This window comes from Physella acuta, unplaced genomic scaffold (genome assembly GCF_028476545.2).
Source record: "Physella acuta isolate Inbredline_101_S28 unplaced genomic scaffold, ASM2847654v3 ptg000937l, whole genome shotgun sequence".
Classification (NCBI taxonomy): Eukaryota; Metazoa; Mollusca; class Gastropoda; family Physidae; genus Physella; species Physella acuta.
The window spans coordinates 558762-569660 of NW_026732454.1; the positions used below are offsets into that span (position 1 = coordinate 558762).

General features: G+C 33.9%; 1 protein-coding gene across 1 annotated transcript; it reads left to right on the forward strand.

The window, feature by feature from the left end:
- The first annotated feature begins 244 nt into the window (after positions 1-244).
- Positions 245-7890, forward strand: LOC131953656 (V-type proton ATPase catalytic subunit A). Its single transcript, XM_059316954.1, has 15 exons — positions 245-335; positions 1456-1549; positions 1653-1781; positions 2144-2233; positions 2336-2457; positions 3075-3212; positions 3338-3489; positions 3592-3754; positions 4154-4262; positions 4523-4760; positions 4936-5143; positions 5281-5340; positions 5585-5679; positions 5859-6030; positions 6627-7890. The coding sequence occupies exons 1-15, from the start codon at positions 333-335 to the stop codon at positions 6717-6719; spliced, it is 1866 nt and encodes a 621-aa protein (XP_059172937.1). The 5' UTR covers positions 245-332; the 3' UTR covers positions 6720-7890.
- Positions 7891-10899: the final 3009 nt, after the last annotated feature.

The following is a 10899-nucleotide window of genomic DNA, read 5'->3' on the forward strand; positions in this document are numbered from 1 at the left end:
AAAAATTTATGATCTTAGAGACATTGCTGTTTTTTTTGTTCATAGGCTTTGTGCGTTGTTTATTTAAAAGAATAAAAACGCCTAAGATAGATTTTGAAAAAAAATATTTTTAAGCAGCTGTTGTAAGAAAAATATATAGATCTGGATATTATATGAAAAAGCATCATATGATTTTATGGCATATTTTTTTTCTCCTGTTCTCCATAGTCTAGACCTAAATTTAACGTGTCATATGATGTTCTAGGGGAGGTCAATATAATAATTTGAAAAGAACCGGAAATCACGAGAAAATATATGCCGACTTCCGTATCATCATATGACAGAAAACGAAAATGGTAAGTGGGCTGAGTTGGCTGTTCTCTGATTTTTAATATTATAGAATTTTATACAATATACAGTATCAAGTTTGACACAGTTTAATAAGAGCTCTAGAGTCTAGGCTTATTAATCATTTGAAGAGGAAATAAGTTTGAATTTACTAAGATATCTGTGTGCAAAATACTTCTTTGCTGAACAGCTGAGGACTCACTTCGAATGGATTCTTGATTGATTCTTTCTTCTGATCCTGATTTTAAAAACTTCAGTTTTTGTTCAGTTAAATTAACTCAAGTTTTGAGAAAAGTAATAAACCGCAGTAAAGGGTATTGATTTAATAAATTATAGTGTTAAGAAAAAATTACATAGGCCAATTCACTTTGTTACTAAAATGTAGGCCTTACTCAAAGATCCGATGAAGTCAAGCTGAGCTTTTGGCACTAATCTTTGATTGCAAGCGGGTCATATAAAATGTATATTCACCTCATACTGTTTTAATAACAATTCCTAAATTTAGATCTAAAAGCAATACCCAAGAATACAAAGTCAGAATATAATCAACTACTTTTTATAGTACAGTGTCTTTACAGTTTTTGTCATTATAAGCCATAAACCTTGGGCCTACTTGACGAAAGTTTATTATTTGATCTTAAGTCATACTCAGTGGGCATACATTTTGTAGATCAAATGCTTTGATTTTGTCTCCAGCATCAACAACCATTTTTATCATTATAAGAATCAAATGAAATGACCTACCTCTATTTTATTTAAATAACCTTGGTTGCCCTTAAGATTTTTGATGATGCCTGAGAAGTAGTTGGATACCCAACTTTTTGTACATATTTATAAATCAAAGTTTGTTTTGGTTTAAATACAAGGCCTTTAAAACCATTATTCGAATTAAATATGCAGTCTAGTGTTATAATTTTGATTGTAACCTGATATAAAGTAGGCATACATCACCACGACTAATTAATAAATTTAAAGGATGAAAAATAGTTCAGCTTATCAGTTTAACAACCACCTTCAAAATTTATATCATAACGTGACACTTTTTTTGGTAAAATTTATAACCAAGTGCTCCTTTGTTTTTGTCTTTTATTTTCCACTCTCCTCTTACATGCATTAATAATTTTACAGACGTCCGAAAGAGATCATACAATGCAGCCTTTAAAGGTGGCAGATGCAGAGAAGGAGAGTATGTATGGATACATCTATACTGTCTCTGGTCCTGGTAAGTTTTTCAGATATTGCAATGTTTGTCATATACAATAGCTTTACTCAATCAAATTAAATTTTTTTAACTGTTACCTGATTGAATAACTTTTTTTCTCCAGTCGTGACTGCCCAAAACATGGCTGGTGCAGCTATCATGGAGTTGGTCCGTGTGGGTCACTCTGAGCTGGTCGGAGAGATTATTAGGCTTGAGGGAGACACTGCCACCATACAAGTCTATGAAGATACCTGTATCCTTAATTATTTTGTAGTTGATTGCTTAAAGTTTTTTTTGCAGTAAAATGGAAATCATTTTGATTTTTTACAGCTAATATGCATTGGCATACAAACCCAAATTAAGAAAAAGGTTCATTAACATGTGTAGATTTTATAATCTCCCATTTTTGTTTTTAAATGTAGGAAAATTTTAGATCATAAAAAATTATGGAAACTGCTACCAAGATCAGAGGTGGATCACTTTGTGATGGTTATTTACTTTTTAGTTCTGTAATAAAACCTAAAAAAAACCCACCCCAAATTTATTAAGGCACCTCGTCAGAGTCCCATTTTTAAAACTGATATATAGTCGAAAATTTCCTTAACTAAATGACAGCTGGTGTAACTGTTGGTGACCCTGTACTCAGAACCAAAAAACCATTGTCCGTTGAGCTTGGGCCTGGTCTTATGGGCGGTATCTATGACGGTAAGAAAGCACTTTCACCCCCTGTTGGTTTACTGCATCAAGTATTGTTTCCTCAATTTGTTTCCCCTCTTCTCATGGTTTCCCTTTGATTTTTGCTCTCAGGTATCCAGCGTCCACTTGAAGACATTAGCGATCTCACACAGAGCATTTACATCCCCAAGGGTATCAATGTGCCTGCCCTTGACAGAAACAAGAGATGGGACTTTGAACCACTCAATGTTCGGGTGAGTGTCCTTCTTTTACATTGAGATTTTTCTTATTACAAAAATTATAACAACTGTTTAGTTTCAGCTTTTTAGGTAGACTGCTGTTTGATCACACAAAGAGGGATAACCCTTTAAAAATGTACATTATTTAAAAAAGTTACTATCATAACAGACAATATTAATTTCTTACAATTTCAAATTTAAAAAAATAAAACAAAGCTAAAAATAAAATAAGCTTAAAGCTTAAATTTAAGTTGCTTTCTCTTTAAAATTACAATAATAAATTAACATTTTAGTTTTTAAAAAAAAACAAGTTCGAACATGATTTTTAACATTGTTTTTTCTGAGGCTAACACAATTAGTAGGCTGTGTTCTCATAAAGAGAATACAAACTGACAGACAGACACTGTGAACTAAATAAAAGCTTTTAAACATAGTTTAAAAATTTATTCATTTTCTCAAGTAAAAAGAATATGGCCTGTTTATTTTTTTTTTGCTTTCGACATTAACTTTAGTATCAAGAGCTGGATAACTGAATAATAGTCTCAGCAATATAGTACTTGTGAATTACAAACTCTTTGTAGATTAGTCAAAAGATGTTTTACTTTTACAACTATTGGTACAATTTTTCTTAGGTTGGAAGCCATGTCAGTGGTGGAGATATCTTTGGAATAGTCTATGAGAATATTCTTGTCAAACATAGAATCATGTTGAATCCTAAAGCCATGGGTACAGTCACATGGATTGCAGAGCCTGGCTCATACACTGTAGTGGTACGTATTGTCTTTGTTACTAAATATTAAAATATTCAAATCTTATTGACATCAATGTCTGTGCGGTTCATGTGTATAAGAAAAATAGAATGCTGCAAGTATAAAATGCGACTGAACTTTTACAGGATCCTATACTGGAAACTGAATTTGATGGTGTTAAAACAAAACATACCATGATGCAAGTTTGGCCTGTACGTCAGATGAGACCAGTGACAGACAAACTGGCAGCTAACTATCCTCTTTTAACTGGCCAGAGGGTGTTGGATGCTCTTTTCCCGTATGAATTGTTCTATTTATTTTCTTCCAGTTAAACACGTCAATACTATTTTAGTTTAAACTAGGTAGGTAATTAAAAAAGTTAATATTATTTTTATTCTAGTTGTGTACAAGGTGGTACCACTGCCATTCCTGGGGCTTTTGGCTGCGGCAAGACTGTCATCTCCCAGTCCCTGTCCAAGTTCTCCAACTCTGATGTCATCATCTACGTGGGTTGTGGAGAGAGAGGAAATGAGATGTCTGAAGTATTGAGAGATTTCCCTGAGGTAACTTTTCTACAGTGTTACATGACATCTTTAATTGGTTCTTGTCAAGATATTGTTCATGTTTTAAAAATGTTTTGTTTAAAAAAATATTTTTGTAATAAACAAAAAAAAAAGTTGAACCTTTTTAGCTGCAAAATGGAATTGAATAGCAAATATTAAGTTATGTGATGAACACTCTTACCATAAATTTTTTCCCTCTATAAAAATTATGCCTATAGTTTAAATGATAGTTTTTTTTATTGACAGATTGAAAGTTTTAAATTTTTACTTAAAAAAATTTGTTGGTACATTTTGATAATTCCCTATATATTCAGTTGGTTTTTTAAATAATCCCCTGAAAATTCAGTTTGTTTTGTAATTATCTTTTATAAACCCCTTTGGTTTTTAAAAAATGTACAGCTCACCATGGATGTGGAAGGCAAACAGGAGAGCATCATGAAGAGAACAGCTTTGGTGGCCAACACATCCAACATGCCTGTAGCTGCCAGAGAGGCCTCCATCTACACAGGTCAGAGACTGTATTTTTTAGATGGTGGGAGGGCAGGGTTTGGTAGGCTTAGAGACACAGCACTGATTTGTTGGTGGGGGAAGACAGGTAGTTGGTATTATTGGCTTAGTCACAGCACTGCAGCTCTTGTTGAACCTAGTTAGATTTAGTTACTTCATGAATTATTTTTAAATCATATACTAAGCTCGCTTGAAGTGTGGCTAACCCAACATCATGTGTATATATAGATACATTTAAATCTTGTGCTATTGGTCACCCAGGTATCACCCTGTCTGAGTACTTCAGAGATATGGGTCTTAACGTTTCCATGATGGCTGACTCTACATCCCGTTGGGCTGAGGCCTTGAGAGAGATCTCTGGTCGTCTGGCTGAAATGCCTGCCGACTCTGGCTACCCCGCCTACCTGCCTGCCAGGTTGGCCCACTTCTACGAGAGAGCTGGCCGCGTCAAGTGTCTGGGTAACCCTGGCCGTGAGGGTTCAGTCAGTATTGTAGGAGCGTAAGTTGGTTTCTTGATGTATTGCTGGTTAATTTATCTATAATAATCTACTGTGTATATTCTTGCATAATCCTACCCTTCCAAATTTTGGTGCAAAAATATGGTGATTTGTCAATTTTGATAGTTTTTTGAAGAAATTGTGAAATTGAACATGTCTTTTTTCCTCTCATCGCAGTGTCTCTCCTCCTGGTGGTGACTTCTCAGATCCCGTAACCACGGCAACACTCAACATTGTCCAGGTCTTCTGGGGCTTGGATAAGAAGCTCGCCCAGAGGAAGCACTTCCCTTCCGTCAATTGGCTGATCTCCTATTCAAAGTACGACAGAGCTTTGGATGAGTTTTATGAAAAGTCATACCCTGACTTTGTACCACTGAGAAACAAGGTGTGTGATTCTGTTTCGACTTAGTTGCTTAGCTGTCTCAGTAAATACTTAAACTAGCATTTTATTTGTAATTAAATTTACTTTGGTAATTTACTATTTGAATGTGAATTTGAGACCTTCAAATGTTTGCCTTTCAGTGTAAAGAAATTTTACAAGAAGAAGAAGATCTGTCTGAAATTGTACAGCTTGTCGGCAAGGTAAAATGACTCAAATTTTAATGGGATAGGAAATTAATTAATCAAAATGTTCTGTTTTAAAATTATACAATGTCTAAATTAAATGTGCAGTTTTCATTTTACAACTTTTATTTATAAAGTTCTTTGAAATAGTTATTCTAAATGTTGTTGGTATTCATTATTCAGTAGTATAAAAAAAATTCCAGAATGGAGCTTTTTTTATGCCTTCGTAAGGTTTGAAGTAAATTAAATTTTGATGTTGTAGGGCTCCCTGGCAGAGTCTGACAAAATTACACTTGAAGTCGCCAAACTGATCAAGGATGATTTCCTGCAACAAAATGGCTACACACCTTATGACAGGTGGGTCAAGTTATTTTGATAACAAAACTTTAAGATACTTTTTTTTGTTAGTCTTCCATAATTGTATTCTTGGGTATGCTGTTAACTTTGCTACAGGTTCTCTCCACACAGCAAGATCAATGGTATACTTTTTAAGTTCGTGTTCCATAAATATACATGTCAACACATCTTTCCTACAGGTTCTGCCCATTCTACAAGACCAATGGTATGCTGAAGAACATCATCTCCTTCTACGAGATGGCCCGCCACGCTGTGGAGACTACAGCACAGAGTGAAAACAAAGTGACTTATGCTATCATTAGGGAACAGATGAGTGGCCTCATGTACAAACTCAGCAACATGAAATTCAAGGTAGGTCACTCACATCTTTAAACCATGTTAAGATACCCTTTTCGGACACTGCAATCAAGACCTCGACATATGAAGAGTCTGGGATCCATTATTTTCCGGTTAGCAGTTGTGCGCTCTACAATCTGACCACGCCTTTCACAATTTAACAACTGTATTATATTCAAGGCCCAACACCATTAAATTAATGGAGTAATTAAAAAAAAAATTAATTCATTATTCATCATATACGCTGAGTGCCAACAACTGTTCTGTTATAGAATTCCTTGTGCTTGGCTTTTAAAAGTTCTTCTGTGGTGATTTTTTTGGACTGCCTCTTTTCTGCCTAGTTTGGGGTTTTAACATTTCAGATTAGAAATAAGATACTCTTGTATTACTATCCAATAAATTGTACCATTAAAAATTATCAAAGGAGACGGTGTGAATTAAAGAAAAAAACAGCTTGTTGTATGGGCCTAGATTTTTATTTTTGTTCTGAAGGAAACTTGTAATGAGACATCAGATACTCTTAGTGTGTCTGTACCTGGATTAGTTAGACTGACCTGAACATAATAAGTTTGATAAACCAATGTAAATAAAATATTTGTGTCTGTCTACAGGACCCATACAAGGATGGTGAGGCAAAAATCAAACAAGATTACGAGGAACTGCATGAAGAGATGCAACAAGCATTTAGCAATCTAGAACTCTAGATTATTATTATTTTTTCCTCTTTCTGCTGGGGTATTGTGGGTAATTGTAGTTCACCAAGACAAGAAACATTATCAGACTTTAAAAAGGAGAGAAATACATGAATTAATTGTTAACTTAGTGTTTAACACCTTCTTAGATCCATCACATCTAGTTTCAGATTCTGTTCTCAGTTTTTAACTAGTGTTTATGGTCATTCTTAGTGTGATTTATTGTCATTAGATGATAGAGAATGTATTTCTTGAAGTATTTTTAATGAGTTGAGGATTGTTTCTATTTTTCTTGAGTGTAAACTCCTAGGTCAATGTATGAACAACTGTGATTTGTCTCCCCTATGTTAACTAGTACATAAGGGGTTATTTAACCATATTCATCTATATCAGAAGAGTAAACATGTACATATTTTATTTATATATACAACTGGCTTGTGTTGGTTTTAACCATTTATATTTAGTTCCATTATCATCTAACAAATAAATGTCAATTATGTAAATTGAAAAAAAAAATTCCAGCTTAAAATTTTCCAGTTTTGCAGGAAAATTTCTGTTTGATCTGGCATAGTAAACATGACTAATTCATCACTGTGCTAGCATGTCTGGATATATTTAAGCAACCTATTAAGGTTATTATTCAGTTATTAATCTATTTAAGTGCATTTTTCACCTTAGGATTTTTAGGATAATTTTTGTCATTTGTCACATCATAGTCAAGAATTTTTTTCTACCATATATATATGCTGGTGTTCCGATAGTATGTAAAGTGTATGTATGTTTTGTTGGTGAGTCAATGAATTCCAAGAAATCTGTTTCCACAGGTACTGAAGTAGCGACGCATGACATTTTGTGTATACATGTTGCCTGTTTTATGTTTATTTTGTGAACATTCCAATTTGTTCCTGTCATTTCCTTTTCTTTGTGTTTATGTTCCCTGACTAGTTAGCAAAAATCAAATCTGTGTTCTGTAAGTCAAGTTCTAGACCAATGATGCTAAAGGCTTGATTTGTTTCATTTCTTTTTGTCATGGGTGCATGTTTTCGTGTCAAAGTTTGAATGTTTCAATGTTAGTTGCCAGTGTTAATGTAAACTGGAAGCCATTTGTAGAAAATAATCTGGTGGCAAAGATACATAGCATAGCTTTGGTATGTTTCTGTGTCAAATAAATTATGCTCAAATATACATTTTGTCTGTTGTTTTTTGAACACTCTGCATGTAGTTTACATTTCAAGTAATATTTAGGTAAAATGACTTGTCTAATTGGGTGAAATTGTAAACAGTTTGCAATGGCTGATACGGAGAATACCACAACCAACCAATACGCTCATCCTGCTATAGTTGAAAAAAATTGGACCATTATTATGTGTTAAGTCAATTGGACCATTATTACGTGTTAAGTCAAAGAAGAAGAAATGCATCTATCTACACCACGAAATTATAAAGCAGTATCAAACACTACTCTCATTACATGCTGTGACCAGTACCAGTGAGCGCACCCTTCCTATCTATGCCACTCAAGTCTAAAAAGTTTAACAAATAAGTATGTTAAACATTAGCCAGCTGAGCAGGATTCTCTATTTTCCATGGCTTAATAAATATCACTGGAGAGATCCTTAGAGAATGACCGCCTTGTGCCTTCTCACAATGGTATTGACGAATAAATATTGCAGGAAAACTTTAGAGAATGACCGAGGTGCTCGTTCTGTGAAGTAACAACAAACAAAACGGAAGGTGGCTTTCACGTTTAGGCCCTAATTCAACAGCGGTTCATCAATATCCATTGCTGTGTGTGGTTGGCTACAGAGACGCACTGATATCTTTAAAACTACAAAAACCGCAAGGAATACAACGTGAACGTGTCTTGTTTACACAGATAAGAGTAGTAGAATATTTTCCAGAACTAATTGTTTTAGCAATATCTCTCGAGTCAACCGGATGTTTACGACAGTCTTTGGGTTTCCCTAGGTTAGGTAATTCAAGGGCGACGATCTAAACGTTAGGTAAAGATAACCACCTCCCCATACTTTTTCACTCCCCCTCCTCTCTTCTCATCATACCCAAACTGAGACGCGAACAAATTGAAGCCAACGGACCATGCTACGCACGATGCATGGATAAAAATGATCCAATTTATAGTCAAACTGAGACCACGGCCTTATTAAACTGGACAGAAAACAGACTATTAAAAAGATGGGCAGTTACTATTAAGCCCCTATTCCATGCGTATTTATATAAGAAATCTTGTTTGTTTTATTTTTCTCCAAGGGTCACAATTTTTAAAAAAGATTCTACAGCCAAAGGTCAAAGTTGAGGCAAATACAAAACTGTCACAAAGTCGTCATCAAAGTCGTTACCTGGCGATTTAAAAAAAATTCAGATGACAGATGTAGGTATAGCTGTCCATTTCAAAACGTTACATTCGCCCCTTTTTCAAAGGCAACCACACTCCCAGCCACAGACTCATGTTGGTCAAAATATGCCTCACCCATTACGCCTGATCAGGAACCAACCACCTACAGTTCATTGTGCGTGCGACTAGAGATTCTATCATGTTAGTTCCATTTTAATAAAGTTAATTCTCTCAACGAGGTATCAGTGCCTATACCAATGACGTTAAAAAGTGCGTTGCATTATAGATAGAAATATAAAGAAACTATCAATACACTATATATAGCCCGAGTAACGTGACAGTAAATGTCTTATTGCCCAGTCAGGTGTCGGCCATATACAACTTGTAACGCCACTTATGGTTACTTGAAGCCTGGGACCTCCTAGACGGTCGGACAGATGGCTATAATAAAACATTTCCATAGTTTTCGTCTAACCAACTTTCGACATTAGTCGTCTCCCACTAATTTCCCTCAACTTCATTTACTTGCATGCAAATATATATATATATATATATATATATATATATATATATATATATATATATATATATATGTATATATATATATATATATATATATATATATATATATATATATATATATATATATATATATATATATATATATATATATATATATGCACATGTATTACTACAAATAATATCGCATGTAGCTCGCATTTAGAAGACAAATTAGATTACAATCAGCACCATTTGCAAAACTGAGATGCTTAACGGTTGTGCTTACAACATTACAACAAAAAAGATTTTTAATTTGAACCACTCCTACTAAATGTATGCCTAACGATATATAATAGTTCTATTATCTATCTATTACCATAACTATTATGTTAGTTTAAATTCCTCGAATAACTCCTCCCACCCCAACCTTATGATCCAAAAAAATAAATTAAAAAAATGCTTGGATTAAAACCAAGTTATAGAGATGACAAATCATAATATTAGAGAAAAGATATTCTTGTTAAATCTTAATAAGAAACCAACCCAAAAGCTTAAACTGGGTGAAAAGAAAGTAAGTAAACATGTGTTTTCAACTTATTGATCAAAAATTCCAAATAGGTGATTTTTTTTTTACAGAACATAAGAATAAAAAATAAACAAAGTTAATGTTGATAACTACCACCTAATTCAATATAACTATATAATTAACAAACTATCAAACCACTCCCCGCCCTGTTTTAATAATATGCGAACGATCCCTTTCAATAATTAGGTTAGACACTAATGTTAGTTTTGTTGTAAATCTTCTAATTCCTAGATCCTGACCATTTTCAATATTTTCATCTAGGCCACGTGTATGTCGTCTGTCGTAAAACGAATTTGTTAGCCACGTTTTGTCTCGTGTTTATGGCCACCAAACTTCTAGCTTACATGGCCATAAACGGCTCGGAGTTTCTATAAAAACTTGCCGATCTGATGGCAAACGTTACAAAACTACTTGCCAGGTAAGCGGGTCATAGATTATAATTCACAATATTTTTAAAATTAATTTTTTGTTTGCTTTAAACATGCAAGTAACATTGCTATATATATTTTAGAAGAATTATTCCAAAATATATTCAACATCTACAAAATTACCGACGCCAAGTTCAGTACAGTGGGGCATTATGCAAGCGTAATTAACCGCAGAAATTGTATTAACTATTAGATGGGGGTTGAAAATAAACATTCAACGATTATTTTGCTTTTAATAAATGTGACGTGCTGTGAAGTTTTTAAAAGGACACGCAAACGTGAATGTAACGAGAATTATCTGCGCAGTAACGAATTTTAATTTTT